The sequence below is a fragment of the Camarhynchus parvulus genome, chromosome 24 (assembly GCF_901933205.1).
Source record: "Camarhynchus parvulus chromosome 24, STF_HiC, whole genome shotgun sequence".
Taxonomy (NCBI): Eukaryota; Metazoa; Chordata; class Aves; order Passeriformes; family Thraupidae; genus Camarhynchus; species Camarhynchus parvulus.
In genome coordinates, this window is record NC_044594.1 from 937,513 (window position 1) to 963,754 (window position 26,242).

General features: G+C 57.9%; 1 protein-coding gene across 1 annotated transcript in view; it reads left to right on the forward strand.

The window, feature by feature from the left end:
- The window catches only part of CEP164 (centrosomal protein 164), a 30,292-nt gene extending 5,106 nt beyond the window's left edge, over positions 1–25,186 (forward strand). The window contains exons 8-30 of the mRNA XM_030964891.1: positions 4,852–4,935; positions 6,404–6,487; positions 9,810–9,892; positions 13,367–13,582; positions 14,589–14,723; positions 14,863–15,079; positions 15,665–15,742; positions 15,935–16,066; positions 16,322–16,444; positions 16,840–16,983; positions 17,172–17,255; positions 17,597–17,665; positions 17,868–18,046; positions 18,514–18,640; positions 19,007–19,071; positions 19,201–19,408; positions 19,991–20,098; positions 20,632–20,746; positions 21,203–21,547; positions 22,015–22,081; positions 22,343–22,459; positions 23,275–23,377; positions 24,488–25,186. Of these exons, the coding sequence (XP_030820751.1) occupies positions 4,852–4,935; positions 6,404–6,487; positions 9,810–9,892; positions 13,367–13,582; positions 14,589–14,723; positions 14,863–15,079; positions 15,665–15,742; positions 15,935–16,066; positions 16,322–16,444; positions 16,840–16,983; positions 17,172–17,255; positions 17,597–17,665; positions 17,868–18,046; positions 18,514–18,640; positions 19,007–19,071; positions 19,201–19,408; positions 19,991–20,098; positions 20,632–20,746; positions 21,203–21,547; positions 22,015–22,081; positions 22,343–22,459; positions 23,275–23,374 (2,880 nt within the window). The 3' untranslated portion in view covers positions 23,375–23,377; positions 24,488–25,186. The remainder of the gene's footprint in view (positions 1–4,851; positions 4,936–6,403; positions 6,488–9,809; positions 9,893–13,366; positions 13,583–14,588; positions 14,724–14,862; positions 15,080–15,664; positions 15,743–15,934; positions 16,067–16,321; positions 16,445–16,839; positions 16,984–17,171; positions 17,256–17,596; positions 17,666–17,867; positions 18,047–18,513; positions 18,641–19,006; positions 19,072–19,200; positions 19,409–19,990; positions 20,099–20,631; positions 20,747–21,202; positions 21,548–22,014; positions 22,082–22,342; positions 22,460–23,274; positions 23,378–24,487) is intronic.
- Positions 25,187–26,242: the final 1,056 nt, after the last annotated feature.

Sequence of the window (26,242 nt, forward strand, 5' to 3'; positions counted from 1 at the left end):
AGGGGAGAGGGGAACATTCCCTGTGGGAATGCTCTGCTGCTGTCCCCACAGGAACCCTCACGGGGGCTGCACGTGGCCCCTTCTCTGTGCCAACACAAAACCTGTTCTTCTTTCTTTTCTCTCTACTGCTAAATCCCGTGGCTGAGGCTCAGAGCATGCAGTGCAGCCAAGGCCCTGAGCAGGGGCTGTGCTTTCCCTGCGCTTCCTTAGCTGGGATCAGGCTTAGCATGACAAGGGCACAATGGGAAGTGCGTTGTAAGCAGCTCTGGTGATTTGGCCCGACTGTTTGTGCTGACATTAATCCTTTCTCACCGCTTTGAAAATCCTGTTCCAGTATCTGAAAGGCAAATTAATTTCTTTTAAAGTGTTTTAGAGTATTTTCCTTATCCTTTTCACGGCGCAGGAAAATTAAGCTGTAAAGTACTTTGCTGGAGAACCTATTCAGGGTGCTGGGCAGGATCTGCAAAGGCTTATGCTGAAGTGGATGTGACAAAGAGAGCCCTGAGTCTCTCATCTCCAGACAACAGCAGCCCGTGGGGGCCCAGTTCCTCACTGAAATGTTAATGTCTGCAGGAACAAAGAGCTGCCTTGGCATTTCAGTGCCGTGGGGATGGGGCTCTGGGAATCCATTATGGAATGGCAATTGCTGCCCAGCAGCCAGGCTGTTCACCCACATGGGTGATAGCCGAGTCCTGATAAGGCAGCAGTGCCCGACTGGAAAACAGAATTCCCCTGTAGCTCCATGAGATGGCAGTAGAAAAGCATCCCTAGGAGCAGCCTCTCTCCAAAGCAGCAAAGCAGCAGACGAGGGTTTGTGTAGCAAGTCCTAAGCAGTAATGGGTGAAATAATGAAAAAACTGCTTCGTGTAGCCCGTGGTCAGGGTTGGATGCCTGTATTTGAAGGACATAGGAGGTTTTAGTGACTTGCTGAGCCAGGATGTTGGGTGGAGCAGAGGCAGCATCAGACACAGCTCACAGGGAGCTCAGAGCTGGGAAGAGTCTGCAGGAGCAGTTCATGGAGATGGCCAGCAGGAAAAGCAGCACTGAAGCATCCCACAGCTTGATGTTTGGGAATCTGGGCCTGTGAGTCCCTTTCTGCTCTAGGGCTGCGGGTGGTGGGTGCTGACCTGTCCTGGGTGGGCAAACCCTCCAGCCTGGGAAGGTGCTGTGGGGAATCCTGCAAGCGGCTGTGTCCCCCCACTAGGAGAACAGCAAGGAGGAGCAGGAGGAGCGTGGCAGCCCTTCGTCAGCTGGTGCTGCTGGTGCTGCTGGTGCTGCTCCCCAGCCCCACGGGAGCCCTGAGGAGGAGGCTGCCAGCCTGGGAGAGGTGACAGTGGCTCCCTGGCATCCCTGCCCTGCTTGCACGGTGCCACCCAGGCTTTGCATGCAGTAGGCAGCTGCTGGTGTTGTGGTGTGTGTCTGCAGCTGCTTGGCTTGTTTCTGGTGCTGGTTAAAGTTTAATGCTGCTCACTGGGAGCAGTGATTTGATAGGATTTCCCATCACTTAGTGCTACTCAGGGTGGGTGGAATGTTACAGCTTGTGAAAAGATCACCCAAAGCCAGTGATAACCCAGCTGACTTGTCCAGCTCTGAAATCCAGAGAAAATCTGGAAAGTCTCTAGAAAATCTCATAGAAAGTCTTGCTGCAGGAGAAAAAACCTCCCTCCTGCTCCTGTGGGTCTGACTAGCACAGGTCTCTCCTCTGCAGAGTTGCATTTGTGATCATCAAGGTGTGAGGCTAACAAAAGGATTGCCTGTTATTGCCATTGAAACAGGATTCTGCCAGCCAGAGAGATTATTCTGGGATATCTCAGTAGCTCAGGTGAACCTGCCTGGGGAGAAGTCCTTTTGTGTGCACACCATTGCTGGCACATTCTGGGCTGTGTGTGATCCTGTGTTCAGGCATCAGAGCCCTGCTTGGCCCCGTTTGGGATATCCTGGACACTGCCAGGTGCCCTGCTGGGATGTCCTCAGGAGAACTCTGGAGCAAGTTGTGCAAAAGGAGCAAAACTTTCCAGCCACCCCAATCCCCATAAAAGGGGAAGCACTAAAGGAGGGTGGCTGAAGAACTTCCCTGTGCCCACCTTCCTCTGGCTCCTGCTGTGCCCAGGAGCCTGGTGTGGTGGTTGGTGACCCTGGGACTCTGCTGCCAGGGCTGGGAGCTGTCAGTGCCAGGGGATTGCAGCTGAGCCCCAGAGCTGCAGGGATTTTGGGAAGTGCCTGGGGTTGGGCCCCTCTGCCCTCCCCATGCTGCTGGATGCTCTGCCAGCCCCGGGGAGGTGTGGCAGAGCAGTGACACACTCAGGACGAGCTCCAGGAGCGCGGCAGCCCTGGCCTGGGAGCTGGGAGCGTTCCAGAGGCACTCTGATAAAAATACACAGCTAAAATATGCGCTCAGTGTACAGAACACGGCGTGCACAGGAGGCAGGCCCTGTTTGACAAGGCACCGTGGCATTAATAAAACAGTGAGGAAGTGGGACGTGCCAGCAGCTCTGTGTGCATGCTGATGCTGATGAGGGAGCCTTCCCCTGGCTGTTCCCCTCTCCCTGGGCAGTGCTGTGGCCTCCCCTGTGCTGGGAGAGGCAGTGGAACCTTTGGGTGACTAAGCTTTGATTTGGGGCTGTTTTTCCCCCATCTCTCAGCCTCCTGTGTTAGTCACGGGCTCTTTCTGAGCTCTGAGTGCTGCCTTCAGTCAGTGCCCACCCTCCAGTCTGTCCCTCTGGAGGGTGGGATGGAGATCCTGCTGCTCTCCTCTGCTTGAAATGTCAGGCAGAAGTGAAATGTCCTGTCGTGCTCTCTTTCAAATTTCCACCTCTCACCAGACAGATCCGATGTGGGAGCATAAATGGGCCTGCAGTGGGGCACGTGGGGGCTCACAGGGGCTGGTGGCCTTGCACAGCCCCTCTTATCCACTGTGAGTAAAAAACAACAGATCACAAAAAGTCAGAGCCCAAGAAATGAGTGAGGTTATGTCAGTGGAGTCCCTTGCCTTGGAACGGGACTGTGTGGAAAGAAATCCAACAGGTCTTGAAGTCACCCAAAGATTTGTGATTGTGCTGCTTGCTGTAGGAGAGCCTGCGCTGTTCCCGACTCCTGCATCCCCCAGGGAGAATATTGGGTCTATAATTGTGTTTGACTTGCTGCCTAGAAGGAATCCTTAAAATCGAGGCACCCTGAAGAAGTGGCAGAGTCTTCCCTGGATTCTGGAGCTGCGTGCCCCCCGTCTGCAGCTCAGCTCCTCTCTGGAGAGGCTGGCAGCAGCCTGTGTGCCCAGGCACAGCTGCAGGAGCCTGCTGGGGACCTGGCAGTGCACGGAGAAGATGCTGAGGTGGAAGGAGACGCCTCTGCAGCTGAGGAGCTGCCTCTGTCTGAGGGGGAGAGGAGCAGAGCAGGGCTGGAGGTGCCCAGCTGTGCCGGGCAGCCCCGAGCTGCCCCTCTGGCTGTGGAGGGGACAGATCAGCCAGCCAGCCTGGCTGCCACTGCGGACACCCTGTCCTGTGCAGAGAAGGCGCTGCAGGAAGAGAGGGAAGAAGCAGCAGCTGATTCAGTATCAGAGGACAGGCTGGATGATGGCAAAGTAAGAGTCCTGCCTGTGTGCTTTTGGTGTTGGCTGTTCCCATCGCCTCGTCAGGCCCTGACTCAGGAGAGCTCTTGGAGCACTGTCTGCTTTCCTGTGCAGCCAGCCCAAACCTTTCCTGGTCGGCAGGGCAGTCATTCCTGGGGGGGCACGAGTGCTCTGAATCCCCAGCTGGGCACCTTCAGGGCTGAGCTGGGCAATCCTTCCCTCGTGCACACACCACAGGCAGCCGCAGGCAGAGCCCAGGGTGTGTTCTGAGTCTGGAGGAGGAGCAGCCCCGGCCTCCAGCGCCTGTGCTGGGCCAGCAGGGCTGATAATGGAGCTCACACGGAGCCCAGCTGCCCGTGCTGCTTTGTTTCTCTCCTGCTGTGTCTCTCCCAGCTTGCTCCGAGCTGCGCTCGCGGCTCCGCGCGAGGTGAGAGCTGGGAGTGGGGCAGAGCCCAGGGCTGGTTCTGGAGCTGGTTCTGGAGCTGGGAGCACAGATTCTGGGAGCACAGACCCTCCCAGCCCTCGCAGTGTGTGAGGAGAGCTGCAGCAGCAGGGCTGGGGCTGTGTCACACGCTGCCTGGGCTGCCAGAGCCGCGCTGCCCGCCCGTGCCCACGCTCCAGGGCAGGATCCCTGCCAGAATTCGGGCTCTGATGGACGATCTCTCTGCGATCTGGCTGCCTTCCTGCTGATTCCGATCATTTCTCGAGTTCACTGATGCGTTATGTCTGTAAGAAATGATGAACTGCAAATCTGAGCCTGGAAAACGCTCCGTGCCCTGAAGAGCTGCGGGTGCTGCTTTCCCAGGCTCATCTCTGTGCTCTGTGCACCTGAGCTGTTCTGCCGAGGTCAGCAGGGCCACAGGGTGCTCCCATCGAGCAGCTGCAAATGGCTGGCCATGCAGGGGCCCTCGCTGCACTTAGGCACAGCAAAGTGGAATTTTAAAGTGCTTTTGTGGCTCCAGTGCTGTGCTGCGTGCTGGGCTGGGAGCTCTGAGAGCTGCAGAGATCCTTGCAGATGGAGAGGAAGCAAGTGCCTTGTATCAGGGGTGTTCAAAGAGCAGCTCCTTGCCCTTCTGGTGCTTTGTGCTTGTCCTGTGGGTCACACATCCTTGTCCTGTGGGTCACACATCCTTGTCCTGTGGGTCACACATCCTTGCTGTGTTCCCCATGATGTCCAGTCACCTTTTCTTCCCTGGGACAGGCCAGGTTTGTGTTGGCAGCAGCAGTGCCCAGGTGAAGCTGCAGGGCTGGGACCTGTGCAGGCTGTGATGGGTTTTTCCTCTCAGCTTTCAATGGCATCCGGGGTCAGTGGCTGTGAGCAGGACCTGCCAGTCTCCAAGAGCTCCGACCATGAGGTGCCTCAGCCTCTGGTGAGTCACCAAAAACTCCTTTTTCTCCTTTTTTTTCTCATTTTTTTCCTCTTTTTTTCTCCTTTTCTCTCCTTTTTTTTCCTCCTTTTTTTTCGCCTTTTTTTTCTCCTTTTTCTCCTTTTTTTCTCCTTTTTTTCCCTCCTTTTTTTCTCTTTTTTTCCTCTCCTTTTATTCTCCTTTTTTTTCTCCTTTTTTTTTTCCCTTTTTTTCCCCCCTTTCTTTTCTCCTTTTTTTCTCCTTTTTTACTCCCTTTTTTTATCCTTTTCCTCCTTTTTCTCCTTTTTCCCTGGGGGTGGGCATCAGCTTCCCCTGGCACGGTGCAGTGCCCACCTCTGCAGTGCCCTCCCAGGTGTGGTGGCACAGCCCAGCAGTGCCCCGCTGCCCCTCGTGGCTCCTGGGGCTGGGGTGAGGTGATATCCCTGCAGAACTGGGTCACACAGAGCTGGGAGCCTGCTCGGGTCATTGCAGAAAGGAAAAGAACGATGTAAGGGTTGGGCTTGGGGGGCTCAGCAGCTTTGCTGAGCGGGCTGTGCCTGGCTGGACACCCCACCCTGGAGGGGAGAGCAGCCCTGGGCTGGGGGAGATGCCCATCAGCATCTCTGCAGCTCCGCAGGAAGCTGCCTCTGCCATCTGCCAGTGGGAGCAGGGGCAGCAAATGGCAGGGAATGTCATTATTGCCCGTGTGGCACCAGCCTGTGTGGCCAGGGGCTCTGCCTCGTGTGTGCAGGGCCCAGGGCTGCACAGGGGGATTGTCCCGAAGGGGGAACACCTGGGGGGGCTGGCTGTGAGCACAGAAATCCCTGGAAATGTGCAGCAGTAGCACCAAGGGGCTGGGAAGATGTGCCCTGTGACCGTGTTCACAGGGGTCTGAGGATGAGGGAAGAGATGAGGATCTCACTCCATGTTTCAGAAGGCTGATTTATTATTTTATGATATATATTATATTAAAGCTATACTAAAAGAATAGAAGAGAGGATCTCATCAGAAGGCTGGCTAAGAATAGAAAAAGAATGAAAACCAAAGGCTTGTGACTGACCGAGACAGTCCGGACAGCTGGACTGTGATTGGCCATTGATTAGAAACAACCACATGAGACCAATCACAGATGCACCTGTTGCATTCCACAGCAGCAGATAACCATTGCTTACATTTTGTTCCTGAGGCCTCTCAGCTTCTCAGGAGGAAAAATCCTAAGGAAAGGATTTTCCATAAAATGTGTCTGTGACAGTGTCCCCTTTGGGTGTTCCTTGTGCCACCCCCTCCTGAGGTTGGTGACACGGGAGGGTGCACTGGGGGTGACAGAGCCCTCCCAGAGTGGCACTAGTGTCCCCTGCTCCCCCAGGGAGGGGAAATGCTGCCGAGCTGCTGCCATTGGGGTGCTGAGGGGGGTTCTGAGCTGTGCTGGGATATTGGTGTCAGCATCTCTGCTTGCCCATCACAGGCTGATCCTTTCTGCTTTCTCTTTCAGGGCTTGGACTCCAAGAGCCAGCTGTCCCAGGAGGTTCTGGGTGTGGGGACCGTGTCCCCTGATCTGGACAGCCCCAGGAGCCAGGTCAGGGCTGTGTGGGGGATCGGGGGGCTCTGGGGAGCCCTGAGGTGTGGTGCTGTCAGTGAAGGCCCTGCAGAGCCGAACAGGGCTGGGGGTGTGAGGTGCCAGGGGTGCCAGCAGCAGCAGCTGTGCATTGTTTGTTGTGCAGGAACACAAGGAGCACAAACCCTGAGCACAGGTGGCTGGAGGGGTGTGCACAGGCAGCTGCCCTGGGTGCTGTCCCTGCCCCAACAGGAGAGCCAATAGATAAATGGCTTTTCCTGGGGAATGGAGGGAGCAGAGCCTGTTCTCCTTTCTTCTTTTGTCAGTGTATTTTGTGTCCTTTTCTTTCTCCTAAGCAGATGGGAAGGATTTGTGTGGCAGAACACGATAAAATCAATGGGAAGAAAAGGAGGTTAACTCCCTCTGACAGATTTTGGTAGAGGGAAGCTTATTTTGAAGCATTTGGTTGCCTTGCCTGCTTTAATGCAGGGGGGAAAGGGGCTCCTTTGAGCGGGTCTGTGGCACATGGAGTGAGCGTGTGTGCACATGGCTGTGTCAGCCTGGCATGCAGCACTGCCCAGGCAGCTCTGCCTGCAGATTGCTGTGATCTCTGCTCCATCCTTGCCTTCTCAGCATGGCTCTGAGCTGCTTTGCTCAGCCCCACGTTCCTCCGGAGCCCTCGCAGCCCGTGTCTGTAGCTGCAGCATGCAGCTGGGGCTCCTCAGCCCTGCCCTGGCTGGGAGCACGTCAGCTGCTCTGGATTTGCCCCCGGGTGGCAAATCCCCACCTGTCCAGCAGAGAGGAGCGATCCTGTCTGCAGGGCTGTGTCTGGAGAGCACACCTGTCCTCTCGTGCCTCATAATGAGCATAATCAGATGTGAAGGGAAAACAAAACCCGCGCCTGCCGTGCTGGGCCTCTCCTCCCTGCACAGCTCTGTGCATGCAAATGCTGCTGGGAGCAGCCACGGTGGGTTTGTTCCAGCCCTGCTTGGGGAGAGCTGGGTGTGAAATGGAGCTCCCTGCAGAACTGCAGCTGCTCTTTTGTGTCTGTGCTCAGAGGCTGGGCTGGAGGAATGTGCCTGCTTCCCTGAGAGGGGCTTGCCTTGCTTTGAATTCATGGGCAAAATATCCTGTTCAAAAAAATACAGATAAAAATGAAAGGCACCTCTGGCAGCTCTGTGAGCACAGAATTGGAGGGGGTTTGTTGGTGTGTTTTGGCAGGAGCTGTGGTGGGGCAGAGGCTCTGTGGGATGTGTCCTGCTGGACCTGGGAGAGGGGAAGCTGCTCCTTCCCCCTTTCCCCTTTTCCTTTTCCTTCCCCTTTCCCTTTTTCCCTTTCCCTTTTTCCCTTTTCCCCTTTTCCCCTTTTTTTTTTCCCTTTTCCATTTTCCTTTCCCCTTTCCCCTTTCCCTTTCCCTTTCCCCTTTTTTTTCCTTTTCCCCTTTCCCTTTTCCCTTTCCCTTTTCCCTTTCCCTTTTCCCTTTCCCCTTTCCCTTTTCCCTTTTCCCCTTTCCCTCTTCCCTTTCCCTTTCCCCATTTCCCTCTTCCTTTCCCCTTCCCCTTTCCCCTTCCCCAGACTGGAGGTTCAAGATGCAGAACTGTGGAACTATACAATATCCCAAGCTGGAAGGAACCCACAAACACCATCCAAGCCAAACCCCACCCCGTGCCCTGTGAGAATGCTCTGTGCCCATTCCCTGGGGAGCCTGGGCAGTGCCAGACCCTCAGGAGAAAGGCAGAGCTGTGCCAGGTGCTCAGTGCTGGCGCCTTGCAGCGTGGTGTGAGCTGGTGTGAGCTGGGCCCGCGGGGTCTGGGCTGTGCACAGGGAGGAGGTGGCCCGGGATCTGTCAGCCCTGTGTTCACACAGCTGGTTCTGTGTCTGGAGCGTGTGAAGTGTCCTGCGGGGATGCAGCTGGGCAGAAAACTGAGCTGCTGGGGCTGCTGGGGCTGCAGGGATCCTGGGGCAGCAGGAGGGGCAAGGATCTGACAATTCCACAGGCAGGGCTTCAAATCTGCCCTCGTTCCCTGCAGATGGGGGCTGTCCTCACCTTCCCAACGTGTCCTGAGGCTCCTGCAGCCCGTGGTTCCAAGGGAGGGACTGGGCAGAGGGGCAGCAGGAGCCCCAGGGCTCAGAGGGCTTCCCTGGGAGCAGATCCCAGTCAGGAGCCCTGTGCAGGGGCTCAGAGCAGTTCCCTGGGAGCAGTTCCCCTTCAGGAGCCCTGTGCATGGGCTCAGAGCAGTTCCCTGGGAGCAGTTCCCCTTCAGGAGCCCTGTTCATGGGCTCAGAGCAGTTCCCCTCTCTCCAGGATGATTCCTGCCCCGTTTTTCTGGCTCCTGCCCGTTCCAGGCTGCTCTGACCGGCCCGTTTGGAGCCGGGAGGCGTTTGCTGAGCTCCTCGGTTCTGGGGAATTGCAGCCATCAGTCACAGGGGCAGGAGGGGCTGGGTGGGGGCCCTGCCCAGGCTGATGTGATGGGAGGTGACAGCACTTGCAGGGAACCCTTCTGCCGTTTGCTCTGCTGCACATTTGCATTAATTACTGCGGCGTTAATTCCGCCCTGCCTTGGCCCTGCTCCACGCACAGCCCTGTGCCAGGGGCTGGGCTCGCCTGCTGGGATCCCCAAAAACCTGGGAGTGGGCCCTCCCTGCTTCCCCTGGGGCTCACAGGTGAGGGGGGAAGTCCTTGCCCTCCTCAGGTGTCCCTGCTGCAGGGACAGAGGGAGCTGGCACGAGGGGAAGGAGCAGCTGATTATTTCACATTCAGATGTTTTCTATTCATATTTCTGGTATTTACTATGCCACAAATGAGCCAACTGAATGCTCAGTGTGCTGCCAGGGGGGCTGGGTTGCTGAGGTACCCTGGAGTCAGAAATGCCTGGACTGGTGACTCTGTGCAGCCCCTCACGCCCTGCCCCAGAGCCCAGGTGGGAGGCAGGATTGTGGTTTTTGGTCCCAGACAATGCATCCTGTGCTTCATTGCCACAGCCCTGGCTGTGTGGGACATTTCTATTTTAGGAGATTTCTCTCCTGTGCTTTCCAGGGGATTCAGGATTGTAAAATGACCTTCAGGAAAGAAAAGCCAAACCTGTGTCCCCAGTTCTTGGTGCTGGCAGGGAATTAATCTTTTATCCTGAGAAAGCTCCCAGGCCTCCCCTTGTGCTTCTGGAAGGATTCCTGGGATGGTTGGAGACCCCTGGGTACCCTCAGGAGAGGAGCCTGGCACATCCAACATTCTGGAACAGCCTGTGGGTGCCGCATGGCCCAGCTGATTCCTTCAGCAGGGCTCCTCTGAGGTCTCTGATGCTGAGGGAGCCACAAACTCCACCCTGTTTGCTTTTACCTGCAGGAGCTGGGAGAAGAGGACAAAGACCAAAGCAAGGCCAGTGTGGAGGAGGAAGAGCAAAGGAAGGGAACAGAAGCTGCTGAGAGGTATGGTACAAACAGAGGCACAAGGGAGGCCTGGGCAGCTCCAGCTCCTGCTGCCCTCGCTGCAGTGCTCACTGCAGCCTGCCCAGGTGTGCCCTGCACAGCTCCTCCTGTGCTGCACCTGCCCAGGTGTGCCCTGCCCAGCTCCCCCTGTGCTGCACCTGCCCAGGTGTGCCCTGCCCAGCTCCTCCTGTGCTGCACCTGCCCAGGTGTGCCCTGCCCAGCTCCTCCTGTGCTGCACCTGCCCAGGTGTGCCCTGCCCAGCTCCCCCTGTGCTGCACCTGCCCAGGTGTGCCCTGCACAGCTCCCCCTGTGCTGCAGCCTCTCCCAGGTGTGCCCTGCCCAGCTCCCCCTGTGCTGCACCTGCCCAGGTGTGCCCTGCCCAGCCCCCTGTGCTGCACCTGCCCAGGTGTGCCCTACCCAGCACCCCCTGTGCTGCACCTGCCCAGGTGTGCCCTGCACAGCTCCTCCTGTGCTGCACCTGCCCAGGTGTGCCCTGCACAGCTCCCCCTGTGCTGCACCTGCCCAGGTGTGCCCTGCCCAGCTCCCCCTGTGCTGCACCTGCCCAGGTGTGCCCTGCCCAGCTCCCCCTGTGCTGCACCTGCCCAGGTGTGCCCTGCCCAGCTCCCCCTGTGCTGCAGCCTCTCCCAGGTGTGCCCTGCACAGCTCCCCGTGTGCTGCACCTGCCCAGGTGTGCCCTGCCCAGCTCCCTCCTGTGCTGCAGCCTCTCCCAAGGGTTTCCCACTGAATCTCTCTGCTCCTGCTGCCTCCTCCTCCCTTTCCCAGCAGCTTCTGGCTGGCTGGGCAGGGGAAGTGCCAGCCTGTCCTTTCCCTGGGGCTGCCCCAGCTGTGCCTCCCCCACAGCTCCCACTGCCCTTGCCAGGGTGCTCTGAGCTGGTAATGCCCTGTGCTGGCTGTTACCAGGGCAGATGTGGCCTCCGGGCCCTGCCTGGTGCCACCTCGCCGGTCCTGCTGGGCTGAGCCTGTGGCTGAAGCTCTCAGATGAGAGCTGTCAGAGCCCTTGGCCTCCAGCAGTCACACCTTCTCCAGGGCACTGGGGACCAAGGGGCTGCTGCCTGTGCCAGGAAGGCCCGTGAGCAGAAGCTGCAGTCCATCCTAATGAGTGCTCTGTGGGATTTGCAGCCTTGTTCCTGGAGGAGCTGTTGGTGTGAGGGTCTCCAGAAACGTGTTCTGCCCGCAGGAATTGTCTCCTTATCCCTTGGCTCCTGCTTCTCAGTGAGCATCCTCTCTCTGTCTCTCTGTGTGCCTGTGGAGCTGCTCGTGCTTGCCCTGCCTCTCCTCTCTGTGCTTCTGACACCAGCCTGCCTGCCAACACGCCCAGCTGTGATGGGGACAGCAGTGTGAGTATGGCTGCAGGGCTGGCACACCTTGGGCACGCTCCCCAGGGGCCTGGAGAGAGTGGGATAACCCAGGGAAGGGCCCCAGCACTCTGAGCTGCTGCCCATGACAGCCTCAGCTGCCCAAAATGCCCACAATGAGGTGCTGGGAATGGTGTGGAGCTTCCTGCAGCTCTGGCAGCCCCAGGCAGGTCCTGTTGGCAGGCATGGCTGTGTCACCTGTGTCACCTGCACACCTTGTCCACCTGCAGCAGCCCCCTGAGCTCACCTGATCTTGTGTCCCCTCTCTTGTGCTGCCCAGTGAGAGGGATCCCAGTGCTGCTGAGACACGCCTGGAGCCCTGGGGGTTGGAAACTCCCCGTGGGGAGGAGGCTGTGCAGCAGCAGGAGGGAGCCCTGGACAGCCTGGTGGATCCTGAGGAGCTTCGTGGCCCACAGGACGTGTAAGGGCTTGGTGGCAGTGCCTGGGGGCAGTGTGTGGCTGTGACAGCTCCTGTCCTCCTGTCCTCCTGTCCTCCTGTCCTCCTGTCCTCCTGTCCCTGTCCTGTCCTCCTCTCCTTCTATCCTCCTGTCCTCCTGTCCTCCTGTCCTCCTGTCCTTCTATCCTCCTGTCCTCCTGTCCTCCTGTCCTCCTGTCCTCCTGTCCTCCTGTCCTCCTGTCCTCCTGTCCTTCTGTCCTCCTGTCTCCTGTCCTCCTGTCCCCTGGGGTGGCTGCAGCTGGGGTTGGTGGGCACAGCGGGGCCGTGTGCCCATGCCAGCAGCTGTGCCCCTGCCACAGTGCCAGGTGGGCAGGGCCAGGGCAGCACTCAGCCCTGGGGCTGTGGCTCAGGCTCCCTGGGATGAGGGGAGCTGCTGCTTTGTCTTTGGGAAAGCCCTCCCCGTGCACGTGTCACTGTGTCGTTCTCCCTCCCTGAGAAACCCACACTGAACCTGCTGAGTGAGGCTGGGCTGGGCACAAAGGGCAAAACCCCACAAATTCACCCCATTTACAGCCACTGGGCACCTTGGGGGCAGTGGAACCGTGGGGTCAGAGCTGAGCCCCTGCCCAGGCTGCTGTTGTGTGCTGCTCCAGGCTGGTGTGTGTGGGCTCCTACCTGCAGCTCAGGGCATGCGAGCTGCTGAGTCTGCATTCCCGTCAGTGACACAGCTGCAGCTGCAGAGATCAGGCAGTGTCTCTGGGGACAGGGCGGTGGGGAGGGAGCTCTGCTCTCCCAGGAGCTGTGTAACTGTGTGTGTGTGTGCTGGGGCTCCTGTGCAGCACAAAGTGGGGCAGAGAACGAGGTGATGAGCAGGTGGAATTGCTCTGCAGAGCAGCCTGGTGAAGGACACCTGGTGGAAGGGGGACACCATGAAGGGGGACTGTTCCAACCCCACCACTTTGCTGTGCCTTGCTCTTTGTGCTAATGGCTGCAGAAATGACCTTTTCTCTCCTGACTGGAGGCTGAAAAGCTGGGGCTGTTATTTCCCTGGTTCCTGGCAGGAGTCCCTCTGCCTTGCCCTGCCAGTCTCAGCATGGTGAGACCCTCCTGCTCCAGCCTTCACGAGCAAAGAACAAAAATCTTTCTTCCTAGGCTAATCTCAGTTTTCCTCTCCTTCCCCTTCAGCTTATAATTTTGCTGCTGTCTCTCTGAAAAAACACTTAATTAGGACCAGATTGGGTTTGAATTTTTGGAGTGCTGAGGGCTTTCTGTTGCCTGGAGCTGGCACATTCCCAGCACACTTTAGGCTGCAATTGCAGAGGAATACCTGGTCCATGAGAAGCAGCAACCCCTGGGCTGGGAGCAGGTACTGATGGCATCTGCTCCTGTGCCTGGCAGCCTGGCCAGGGCTTTTCCTCAGGTCAGATTTTATTGTCCTCACAAGGTGAGCTCTGGTGGGCCAAAATCGGAGTCATTTGGGCCTGGAGTGCAGCTGGGGCTGGGTTCAGTTGATCAGCTGGAGATTCTCTGGACCACCAGTGATCCTCAGGAGCCCCCTGAGGTCAGCAGGGAAGCTTTTGGAGTAGGTGGCTCTGAGACTGTTGCTTTGGAGTCGATGCTCTGTGGAGGAGGTTGCTGTTCCTTTTATGTTTCTCTGTTTTCTGTCACCCTTTTGCCAAAGGAGCTTTTTGTCTTTGGTAGGCAACCTGAGAAGGAAAGGGAGCAGTCCTTGAGCCAGCCTCACGATGAATCCCTGGAGGAAATAGTCAGGGAGGTGGAGACGGAGCTGGAGCAAGAGGAAATACATTTATTTCAAGCAAAGGAGGAGAAAATCCAGCGATTCCAGGAGGAGATGAGGCAGCAGGAGGAGGAGGTGGAAGCTGAAGAGCTTCATCAGCAAAAAGAAAAGCCCCTCAGGTACTTTCCTTTTTCACTCCATGTCCTGCAAGCCTTTCCAGGGTGGGATTTCAGTGCTGCTGGGAGTGGGGCAGAGCTGGGGAAGGAGCAAGATCAGGGCTCTCAGGAGGAGGAGGAGGAGGAGGAGGAGGAGGAAGCACAGGCATTGGCACAGGCGGCTCTGTGTGCGAGGATCTGCCCACCCAGGGGAGCTCAGGAAAGGGCCCTGGCGCCCTGGCAGAGGGGCAGGAGGGCATCCTGCAGGCTGAGCTGTGGTCACACACTCACAGCCAGAGCTGTGGCTTCTGCTTAACCTGGGAGGAGGTCCCAGCTCAGTGCTGGAGCTCTCCCACCTGGCAGCTGCTCACATCCTGGGTAAATGGGAGCATCAGAGGTGAGGTTACCCCAGAGGAGCTGGATGCAGCTCTGCCAGGGGCTGTTCTACACAGGGCCTTCCCCACGAGGCTCCTACAACAGGGCAGGGATGGCTGTGGGAGAGCAGGGTCTGAGGGCAGGGCTGGGGCAGCACTGGGAGCTGTGTCCTTTCCCTGGGGAACTCTGCTCTTGAGGTTTCTCTGTTGTCTTGCTGGCTTGATGCTCATGTTCTGAGCAGCCAGAATCAGCATGTCGACGTGGAAATCGTGGGGATGCAGTCTGGGTGTGAAGGACGATGCAGAAATGGCACCTGAAGGGGAAAAAAATGTGTAGCAAAAGGTATAAGATGGAAATGTGGAGCTTCCAGATGTGCTAATGCATCCAGGTACCTTGCCTGGGAGCCTGCATCCATTTAATGAGAGTGGATTTCACTTACCTGCAAAGAAAAAAGAACAAAACCCCCAAAACTATGGTGATATAGCAAGTTTTAAACCCACACTGCTCAGGGTTGGTGCTGGGGCTGCATCTCCTGTGCATCTCCAGGTCCTGCAGGCGTGGGGGAGATGAATGTGTCACCCCAGCTGAGCTGCAGCCCTTGCACACTGGGCTGGGACATACTGAACCCATTTCCTTTGGTTTTCTTTTCTGTCAGCGCTCCAGAAGAAGATTTAGCAAAGTCTGAGCAGGAAGAGGAAGAGTTGCTGCTCAGAGAGGAAAAAGCCAAGAGACTGGAGAGGCTGCGAGCCCAAATGGCCTCAGAGGTGGAGGCAGAGGAGCAGAGGATGAGGTGGGAGGTTCTGCTGCCCCTCCTGGGCTGTGCAGGGCTGGTTTGGGAGGGGAGGGCTGGGCACAAACCCAGCAGGGATGAGCTCTGAGCCCCCTCCAGTGCTGGATGCCATGTGTGTGCTCTGTTCCACACCCACCAGGGCAGAGCAGGAGGCCAGGCTGCAGCAGCTCAGGGAGGAGTGGCAATCCCAGCAGCTGCTGGAGAAGGAGAGGCTGCAGAGGCAGCAGCAGCTTGCCCTGGAGGAAATGAGGCTGGCAGCAGAGGAGGCCCAGCAGAAGGAGATGAGTGAGCTGGAGCAGGAGCAGGAGGAGTTCCTGAGGCAGCTCAGGGACAGGTTGGGCAGGGAGAAGAAGAAGGTGAGATCTTTATTGCCAGGCAGGGCCAGGCTGAGCCCGTCCTGGCTGGCAGGGCAGTGCCAGGTGTGGGATTGACTCACGCCTGCAGGGTTTGGGGACAGCTCTCTTGGGCACCAAGGGCAGGTGCCAGGGCTGTTGGAGGCACGGGGAGGTGGGCAGCAGGGCTCCCCCAGTTGTTATTGCAGTGGTGATTAACTAACAGTTACTGCAATGGCCACTCTGGATTGAAGACGAGATAAGGATCACAAGATAAGGATCAGGGTGTGTGTCCCCAGCCCTGTTACCAGATCAGAACTGAGCCTCCATCAGCTCCCAACACCTCTTTGGCTGCTGCTTCAGCCCTGCAGGGCCCTGGGCAGCCCTCGGTGGGGCAGTTCCAGTCCCTCCAGCCCAGCTTGGCTGGGATTCATGGAGATCCCCTGGAGGGAAAGCACAGAGGGAATGAAGGCGCTTGCAGTGACCCCGTTTGGAGGGAGGGGGTCACTGCTGTGCCTTTTGGTGCTTTTGGACAGGATTTAATTGCAAATGCACCTCGTCCCCACACGCAGAGCTTTCCCAGCAGACTGTTGTGCTCGTGTTCTGTAGGCAGCAGAGGAGCTGGAAGAACAGTTTGCCAGGGAGCTCCAGCAGCTGAGGGCTGCAGCAGAGGAGAAGCACCGCGAGGTGAGGATGGTGTCCTCAGAATGTCAATTGCTGAATGTAAAAGGTGGCCAGGGAGGGTGGCATTAGTTTTTTCCCCCTCCCTGGCTGTGGTTCTGGTCTGGCTCAGTGTTTGGCCGTGCCGTGCCCTGTGGAGGGCATGGGGTGGATCCTGTGCAAAGGCTGAGGAGTCTCTGTGGGTGCCTTTCCTGACAGGTCATTGCCAGCCTGCAAGCCCAGCTGGCAGAGGCACAGAGCAGCCAGGAGGCCCAGCTACGTGAGGAGCTGCAGAGAGCAGACCAGAAAGTGCAGGAAAAAGCCCTGAAAGTGAAGGAATACGAGCGTGAGGTGAGCGGTGGCTCTGTGCTGAAGGTTCTTCACGCTCTCAGGTGTGGGGAGAGCTCTGGGTGCCCACATCCCTGCCTTGTGGGGGGCAGGACATCCCTCAGCACCTCACCTGAGCAGGGTGAAGGCTCTGTGCTCCCCAGGACACAGTCCCTGATCCCACTGTGCCCTTGGGCTGGCTGGGGGGCTGGTTTTGGGGAGCCCACTGCGGTGCAGCGCTGCAGTTCAGGGGAGCCTCTTTCCCTGCCCCCCCTGCAGCTCAGCGAGCTGATGGGCGACAGACGGCGGGAGGTGGAGAAGGAGCACGAGAGGAGAATGGAGAGGATGAGAGAGGAGCACAGGGAGGCCCTGGAGCGGACCCAGGAGCACTACGAGGAGGAGGTACTGCCTGGGGGGCTGCACCTGCAATGGGTGCTGCATGTCTGTGCTGCATTGGACAGCCCTGTGTGTCTGTGCTGCATTGGAGATCCCTGCATGCCCATGGTGCGTTGGAGAGCCCTGTGTGTCTGTGCTGCATTGCTGGGGATCCCTGCGTGCCCATGGTGCATTGGACAGCCCTGTGTGTCTGTGCTGCATTGGAGATCCCTGCATGCCCATGGTGCGTTGGAGAGCCCTGTGTGTCTGTGCTGCATTGCTGGGGATCCCTGCGTGCCCATGGTGCATTGGAGAGCCCTGTGTGTCTGTGCTGCATTGCTGGGGATGCCTGCGTGTCCGTGCTGCATTTCTGGAGACCCCTGTGCCTCACAGAGGTGTTTCCCTGCCCCCTGGGCCGGCAGGAGCGCCGGCAGAGGTCGGAGCTGCTGGAGGGGCTGCGCAGCGAGGCCGCGCGGCTGCGGCAGCTGCACGACGCCGACCTGAAGGGGCTGCAGGCAGAGCTGGAGGGGAGGCTGGCGGCCCTGCAGCACAGGCACAGGGAGAAGGTGAGCAGCAGGCTCTGCTTCTGGCCCCTGGGGCTCCTCAGGGGTGCCCTGGAGGATCCCCACCCTGTCCCCCTGTCCATCACCAGCACAGGGTCCGTGCTGCATGGACACGAGTGGCAGGTCACACTTCCCAGCTTGTGTGTTACTGGTGAGGGGGGAGCCTGTGCCATTCTCTTAACCCTGTGCAGGAAAGAAAGCTCCAGGATTCAGAGAACGAGCTCGAGATCCGCATGAAGAACATCCAAGCCAGATCAGAGCAGCTCCAGAGCCAGGTGAGTCCTGTGCTGGGCTCACAGAGCTCCCCTGACCTGTGCCAGTCCTTGGGCTGATTCCTCACGAGGAGCTGCTCAGGGAAGCTCAGCCAGGGCTTCTGCTGCCATCCCACTGAGAGGTGAAGCTTTGTCACCAGTCAGAGCAGGGCTGAGCATTCTGGTGTTTGCTGAGCAGCTCTGAGCTCTGGGTTTGCTCAGTGCTTTGGGGGCAGTGAGAGGGGTCACAAAGCAAACCTGACCACTCTCCTGTTTTGGAAAGGTCGTGAGACTCAGGCCTGAGGTGCTGCTCAGCATCAGCAGTGTCCTGGCTCTGTCACTGCCCTGCCCTTCCCCTGTGACAGGAGGAGTCCCTGCAGAGGAGGAGGCAGCTGCTGCTGGATGAGGACGGACGGATGCAGCTGGAGAGAGACGTACGGACACTCTGAGAGGGGCTGTGCTGCTCTGGGCTGGGGGCAGCACCTCAGAACTGGGGCTTTAGGGAAGCAGAGTGCTGGGTGGGGGGCAGTTCTGAGCTCCCAGGATTGGTGTGTGGCTCTGGGAGCCCGTGAGCTGTGTGCCCCCTGTTTGGCTCTTGGGGAAATGACTGGGAGGGATCTTCTGGCTTTCTCCCAGGAAGCTGCTCTGGCCTCTCAGCTGCGCCTGGAGGAGAGCAGGAAGGAGCACTGCAGCCTGCAGGAGTCTGTCCGGCAGCTGCGCAGGACCCTGCAGGAGCTGCAGGACCAGAAGGCCGAGCTGGAGGCCCAGGTGGATTTGCTGCAGAGCCGCAGCCAGAGGCTGCACAAACGCATTGGGTGTGTGTGAGAAATTGCCTCTGATACCCCAAAATCTGCCCTGTGCCCCTGGCAAACCTCCCCAGCCTAACCTGGGCCTCTCCCCGACCTCTGAGCTCTGTGTTGGGCCCTGTTCCTTCAGAATCCTCAGGTGCCCATGCGGGCACAGAGTTGCTGGGGGCTGGTTCTGGATTTTTCATTAACTCAGGGTGTGAATTTCAATTTGCTCCTTCACCTCTGCAGGTCAGGTTTGTCTCCTCCACTCCTGCCTTGGGTGGTTAATGAGGTGCTGTGAGAGGGGCACTGAAATGCAGAGGGGTTTTCCTGAGGGGGCTGAGCTGCTCAGGAGGGGTGGGAAGCAGTTTCCCTGCCCAGCCCTGGTGTTGTCTTGCACACCTGTGGCCCTTTCCCTGCTGGAATCTGGAGCTCACTCTGGACACCAGTGCAGGCTAATCAAGTGCCTCTGCTGCTGCTTTTTCCTGTGGCAGAGAGCTGGAGGAAGCAATCAGGAGCAAGCAGGAGTCTCTGAAAGAACTGGAGGCAGAAGAAAGTGTGGAATCTCCAAGAAAGAAAGCTGAGCTCTGTGTTGAAGACCTGAGAGAAACTCCTCAAGCTGTGAGTAAAGCAGCCTGTGAAGGTGTTTGCCTTGTGAGATCTGAGGCTGAAACTCCCTTGAAAATCCCAGCATTTGTTCCTTCTGTTTGAAACCATTTGAGGTGCAGAGATGGATTTCTCTTTGCTGGTGTGTTCAGTAGTATTTGCAGGTGTCTGTCTATTATTAGTGGGTGGAGAGGAGTGTGGGGTACTCAAGACAAAAGCAGGGACAGAAATGTCTTTGTTACCTTCAAGAGCCACATCAAGAGCAGCCCTGGTGCTGTGCTTGATCTGGGCAGTGCCGTGGTGATGTCAGTGGATCCTTAGGGGCCCTGGCCTTCTGTTTCCCCCATAAACACTTGGTTTTTGCAATGTGTCACCCCCCAGCACTCGTCCAGAGAGCCTTCCCCACCTTCCCAGAGCCCCGAGGACAGCGAGCTGCAGCTCGACCGGTGAGATCCTGTGCCAGGAGAGCTCCCTGCTCTGTGTTGGGCCTTGGCTGGGCACTGAGCCCGTTTTGGGGCTGCTGTGTGAGCTGTGCAGCAGCCCAGGGAGCCAGCACAGCGCTCCTCTCCCCCCAGAGTGCAGAGCTACCTGGCGGCCGAGGGGCAGTCCCTGCGCAGCGCCAAGGAGTTCCTGCAGCGCCAGCGCCGCTCCCTGCGCCGGCGCCGCTCGGCGCTCAGGGCTGCCAGCCTGCAGTGGCACCAGCACCTGCACAGGGCCCAGGGGGCCGAGCAGGGTCCCCACAGCTCCCAGCTGCTGCAGGGAGTGCGCCAGAACCTGCAGGAGGTGAGCCCTGGGCGCTGCCCGAGCCCGGCTGTTGGGTGTCGCAGAGCGCCTGCAGCCCTGGCATCGGCTCCTGGTGCTGTGCTGGGGGCTGGGGGACCCTTGGTGGGGGCTGGGGACCCTCTTGGATGGGGATTTGGGGACCCTGGGCTTGGGGACCCTTTTGGATGAGGGCTTGAGGACCCTTGGTGTGGGTTTGGTGACCCTCTTGGTGTGGGTTTGGTGTCCTTGTTGGTGTGGGCTTGGTGGCCCTCTTGGCGTGGGCCTGAGGACCCTCTTGGATGGGGGCTTGGGGACCCTCTTGGATGGGGGCTTGGGGACCCTCTTGGATGGGGGCTTGGGGACCCTCTTGGATGGGGCTTTGGAGGTGAAAGCTCCTTTTCCTCAGGCTGAGCCTGCTTTGAGCCATGTGCTCACTGTGCACACCCCTTCCCACACTTGGAGGGAATTGGAGGGATTTCAGTGCAGCAGCACTCCCTGTGCTGAGCAGAGTGAGGTGATGGCACTCACCCCAACTGCTGGCAGGGATTATTTCAGTCATTGCTGTTCAATTTCCCTCCCTGGCGTGGCTGTTGGTCTGTGCAGGAGGCAAAGGAGCTGGACAAGATGAAGTCGGCCATGCAGAAAGGACAGGTGCTGCTGAAGAAGAAGGAGGAGAAGCTCAGCCAGCTGGAGTCCTCGCTGCTGGAGGAGGTAAACTCTCCTGGTGCTGGCAGCAGAGCTGGATTGTGGAACCACTTTGTGTGAGAGCACCAGAGACTGCTGAGTGTGTGGCTGCAGCTTGGAAAAGCTGCACGGATTGAGCCTGGAGAGAGCAGGGCAGGTCACCTCCTGTGGGCTGGGATGGAGCCTGCTCCCTGACCACGGCAAACCTCGGGGCCTTTGGCTCTGCCACGTGGCCTCAGGCAGGGCAGCAGCAGATGCAGGAGAAGCAGACCTTTGGTGGTCAAACTCCTGCCCTTGGCACAGAGCGCCCAGCCCTGCGAGAGCTGTGAGGTTATTTACAGCACAAACCTCCTGTGCCTGCTGGCTTTGGCCTCTGCCCTCTGAGAGCCACAGCAGTCTCTGGACATTCAGACCGTGCTGTCAGGGGCTGGAGACGAGTGTGCCTTCACTTGACCTGTGCCTGACTGCAGTCCAGCTCTGCAGGCAGATTTCCAGTAGCTTTTATGTTCCAGGGATGATCCAGCAGCTTTTACTGGCTTTGTTTTCCTGCTCCTGGGCAGCTCTCAGATGAGGATACGCTGAAGAGCTCTGCGTGCAGGAAGGTGGTGACGTTTGATCTGAGCACCTCTGAGGACACAAACAGCACGTCCAGTGTGAACCTGGGCCAGCCCAGGTGTAAGTGGCCAGCATGGGAGGCTCCAGGCCTGTTCTGCCTTTCCCTCTCACCTCTCTGCTGCCCCTGTGCTCAGCTGTGTCCAGGGCAGGTCTGGCACTGCTCTGTGTCCCACACCTGATTGCAAAACTCATTTCCTGCCTTAGTGGCAGATAAGGGGTCTGTGAGTGAACCTGCCTTGTAAATCTCTGTGGATTATAAAACCTCTCTGGTATCCCTCTGATCCTGCAGATCTGTATTGCTCTTCTGCAGGACTCTGGGCTTCCCCTTCCTCCCACCATGGCAGGAGAAGCTGCTGCCACTCCCTCTCTGCCGCTCCTGCTTTCTCTTGGGCTTTGCTTGCCTGGAGTGGTGCTGGGGGAGGAAGGGCAGGCAGGCAGCAGGGCTGGGTTCCTTGCACACAGGCTGCTCTGGTCAGGGCTGGTCTGTGATCCCTTTCTTCCCCTTTCTTCCTTCAGCTGACTTGAGGATGGATTTGTGGCCCGTGCTGCAGCAGGACAAGATCCAGCACCTGAGGGACTCAGTGCAGAGCATCACCAGCGAGCTCAGCGGGGTCCTGGGGCTCCTGGACTCCCTGAGCCAGCACCAGCCCCCTCTGCTCACCTCCACACCCCATCAGGGCATCCCCCTTCCCACCCACCCCTCCCTGGCCGGCCTGGGGGGGGGCAGCTCCCTGGGGAACCCCCCCAGGGCGTCCCCCCTGGACCAGTGGGCCCGGAGCAGCCGGCCCAGCTCCAGTTACCCCATCTCAGGGCAGTCAGTGGACAGCATGCTGGCAGAGAAATGGCACAGGTATTTCCCAGGTGAGTCTCCTGGCCTCATCCCACCTGCTTTGCTGGTTTTGGCTCAAGCTTCCAGCGCTGGGGAGGGTGGGGGTGCTGCTGCTGCTTGGGAAGGGTGCTAAGGGGATAAGGGATGAGACGCTCCCTCCAGAAGTGCAGCATGGGGCTGATCCTGTCCTCCTGCTCTTTAATACCCGAGGGAGCAGCAAAGGAGGGGCCAGCCCTGTCCCCTGTGTCACCAGGGGTCTCCATCTGTGTCCTTGGTGTCCTTGTGGGGCAGCGTGCCCGTGGTGCAGGAGAGCACACCCAGGCAGAAATGTGGAGTTGTGGGCTCTGTGTTTCATGTCTGTTTTGTAGAAATGTGGATTTTTAGGGCTCTGTGTTTCATGTCTGTTTTGCAGAAATGTGGAGTTGTGGGCTCTGTGTTTCATGTCTGTTTTGCAGAAATGTGCATTTTCAGGGCTCTGTGTTTCATGTCTGTTTTGCAGGTGGGTTCTCGTGGCTCGGTGGGACTCCCGTGCCCCTGGACAGCAAGCTGGGCTATGTCCCTGCAGAGTAAGGACTTTTCCCTTGAGTTCCCCTGTGCTGCTTTGTTTCTCTGCACTGGTTATTGGGTCACTCCTCACGTAACAAGTACATTACAATTTGGTAATTACTATGAACTATTTATTAAGGAGAAAAGGTGAACTATCAGTAGATATATTAGAGGAGGTGTTTTTTTCTTCAGCAGCCCATCACTTTCTCATCTCGGGGATAATTTCTTCCCAGACCTCTTTTTTTCCCCTCTTACCCTCTCTCTCTCTCTCTCTGCCACAGTGAACAAATCAGGCTCTTCCAGCACTCCAAGTTCAGTGAGCCAGAGACAAAGAATATTGAGGGGATGATTGAGAGCAACAAGAAATGGCTGAAAGGCTTCAAGAAGGATTCCAAAGTGTATCTTTTACCTGGCTCTGGTCTTTAATTGCATTCCTGCAGAAGGTGGGAGGAGGGTGGCAGGAGGGGTGTGAAATGAAGAACTGAGCAGCAATTTCGAGGCCTTGGCCTCTATTGCAGTGCCTGGTGCTGCAGATGGAGCAGGAGTGATCTGTGTGCTGCTCTCTGGGCTGGACCTGGCTGAGGAAGCTTCCCTTCCTTTCCCTGTGTTGTGATGCTCTTGAGTGGCGCTGCTCAGCTGTAGAGGAGCAGTTGGAGCTGGGAATGTGAGGATTTGAAAATATGGATTTAAACAGTGCAGAGTGGAGGATGGGGTGGGCAAGAAGGGGGTCTGGCTTTGCAGGGCTGCCTCTGGTGCCGTGGATGGAGCCCTTGGCATGGGCAGGGCCTGCTGGGCAGCCTGGGAGGAGGTGAGGGCACCTGGGAGGAGGTGAGGGCACCTGGAGATGTGTGGCTGGGCTCTGGTGGGGCAGGGAGGGCTGGGCTCCCCCCAGAGCTCTCTCCAGCTCTGGTTTGAGGAATCCTGAAGCGTGGGGCTGGATGCAGGCAGCAGGACCTGTCTGTGCAGTGAGCAGGGATGCTCCCAGGCTGTGCTGGGGCTCTGGGTGTCTCCTCAGTGTACACTGATATTGGCAGCAAAGCTCCGTGCTGCCCTGAGCGAGGTGTGCCCCTGAATTCCCTAATCCCCCTCTAATTCCGTTAGACTGGGGTGCAGCAGGCCCAGCACAGCCTGTGTGCCCTGGGCTGGCTCGGTACCTGTCCTGGCTGGGCTGATCCCTGCTGTGAGCCAGGCTTTTCCTTCACCCAGCTGCCAGAGCGCGCTCCCCACGGGCACAGCAGCCCCCAGGCAGCAGCCCCAGCCTCCTGCAGCTGGGGCTGGATGAGAACAGAGAGATCAAGGTGTACCACTACTGAGAGGTGGGGTTTTCCTCTGCACGGAGGGTGGGCTGGGGGGCCTGGGCAGGCTCCCCACCATGGGCTGGGTTTTGGGGATGCACCTCCACTGTGTCTGTGGCCATGTCCTTGAAACTGGGTGTTTCTGCAAGAGAGTGGAGGAGAGGGGAAGAGAACTTCCCAGGCGGGTTCTTCTAATCCTGTAATGTGTCCAAATATACTTTATAGAGTGTTTAATCCAGCAGTGACATATCAGGGCTTCAATAAATCAACATTGCCCTCATTGGTATTCCAGCGATGGCGAGGCAGGGCTGTGAATCACAGAGGACTTGGAGTAACTGGTCAAGGGGGAGGATGTGGATCCAGCTGAGGCTCTGCTGGAGGAATTGGGTCAGGAAATGAGCCTGCCCCCGTGCCCAGCAGTGCTTGGTGGCAGGTGGGCAGTGCCAGGTGGCCTCTGGCACGTGGGAGCAGCAGGACGGGGTAAAATCAGGGAATGGCACGTGCTGGCTCCTGGGGAATTTCTGCTTGTTTGGGGTGGAAACTGTGGGAGCTGAGCCAAGAGTGGCAGGTCTGGAGGAGCCCTCCCTGCTCCTTTCATGCCAGGCTGGCCAGAGCTGAGCAGCAAAGCAGCTGCTGCAGCTCTGTCCCCTGTGATGGCAGCAGGAGCAGGGATGGTGGCAGGACACAGGGAGGGTGTGTGCAGGCACAGTGAGGAGCTCCTGTGGTGCTGGGACAGCCCCACCTGTGCCCTCCATGCCCTTGGGGGAGAGGGATCCAGCTCAGCAGCTGGGATCTCCTTCATGCACGGGTGGGAGCCCCTGCCATGAATCCTGGAGCCCAGAGTTGCTGCTCCTGCAGCAGATCCATGGGCATCAGGGCTGTGGGAAGGCTGGAGGGTGGCTGAGGAGTTGGGATGGGCAGCTCCTGGAGCTCGCAGCGGCTCCTGGCTTTGCTCACCAGGTTCCTCTGGGAAGGCCACATGCAGAGGGTGTCCCAGCCCGCTGGGATGCTTGGGGCTGGGAGGGTTTCACCCTAGGCAGCGGGGAGGAGCCAGGCTTTCACGGGAACGTGCTGTTTGGTTGCCTTTGTCAGTATTTGCTCCGAGCTGACTGTAAATATTTGATGCTTTAGAAAGCTGCCGCGCCGCTCGCCCGTCACGGCTGCCGAGGACAAGGAGCCCATCTGTGAGGAACCATCCTCAGAGCCTTGCTCCTGACACAGCTGCTGGGGGAGGCTCTGGAGCTGCTGCCCCTCAGCCCTGTGCTGTGAGAGCCCCTGGGCTGGGTGGGGGTGGCAGGGGGAGCCCCTGCTCTGCAGAGTGCTGGCACGCACCCTGAGCCTGGCACGGGGATGTTTACATGCAAATAGAAACGTGGAAATATATTTTTGATGAACACCATTTTGAAACTCTTAAGAAGGTATTTATTTTATTTTTCCTTGCTGTTTTTCTAGAGTTTTTGTAATTGCTCAATAGCCTTATTCCTTCCTAGGAAAGGAGGGAGCCAAGCACGGGTATCCCCCCTGCTGCTGGACTGCACAAACCCCTTCCTGCAGGGATTTTGCTTTTAGTTTACTGCATACTCAGAGGACACAGGGCAGTCCTTGCAGTCAGGGGTTTTAGAGGGGACCCCACAGTTGTGGTTGCTGTGGCCCAAGCCATATCACTGAGTGCATTCTGTGTTTTGGGAGAAGCATGCATTAATGGTGCAGGGAAATGCCATTTTTTTAACAATAACTTGGTTTGAAACGTGCTCCTTTTTCCTGTTAAAACCCGGGATAGCAGCTGTATCTGGTTTTGTATAAATTAAATCAACATGAGCCTGTTTTGTATGATGCTGGTGGTTGTCACTGTTCTGTTGTAGCTGGGCATCCAGCTGTACTTACCTCTCACATCTCCCCCTGTCTCTGGGCTCTCTCATGTTTTTTCTTGTCAAGGTCACTTCTGGCAGTTCCCAAGACCACTTAAGCTCGCTGGGGCTTTGTTACCATTATTCTTTTAAGTGTCTGGACAGGGTAGCAAATGCAGAGGCAGCGAGAAGAAAGCTGAAAACCAAAACTACAGAACGACAGCAAGGCATCGCTCTGGCAGCCTGGCATCTGTGAAAGATGTCTCACTGCAGCTTGGCTGGGGCTGCTGCTTTCCCCTGGCTTTGGGAGCAGCCAGGAACTGTCCCAGCAGCGTGCTGGGTGCTGGGGGATCTCTGAGTAACACTCTCACCAGGAGCTAGGGAGGCTTGGTGACGTGTTCTTCTCCTGCTCTTCCCCATCTCCTGCTCACCTGCCAGCAGCCTGTGGGAGCTGGTGAGGCACGGGGGAGCAGGGCGTGCATCAGGTGGGGCACAGGGGAGCAGGGTGTGCATCAGCTGCTTGGGGACAAGTGGAGGCTGGTAGTTTCACCCTTAAAAAGAAAACAAACCACCACCAGACTTTTTTGCCCCAGTTGCTCCTGTGGCTGAGCAGCAAATGGGGCAAAACCCCCCAAAACTGGTGTGTCTTTGCCCTCTGGAGAGCTGGATAGGAGCTCTGGAGGCAGCACACACTGTCCAGGCACGCACTGCTGGGGACGAGTCTCCCACCCCACTGCTGAGCAGTTCAGGGAGGTTCTGGGACATCCCAAATCCCAGCTGGGGTGTGGGGGGCTGTGACCCTGCTGAGGTGGTCCCCAGGGAGCAGGTGTGGGCTGGGCTGTCTGTCCCTACTCCTGGAGCAGAGGATTTGCCTTTCCTGGAATGCCAGCCCTGTCTGTTGGAGAAACTCTGCGATTAGAAGAGCAAAAGGGCAGGGCCTGATTACTTCAGCAGGCTGAGCAGGGCTGTAAGCTCATTAAGGGGCTTGGCCTGTGCCTGCCCAAGGAGGCACAGCTCAGTTCTGCTGCTGGACGTCCTG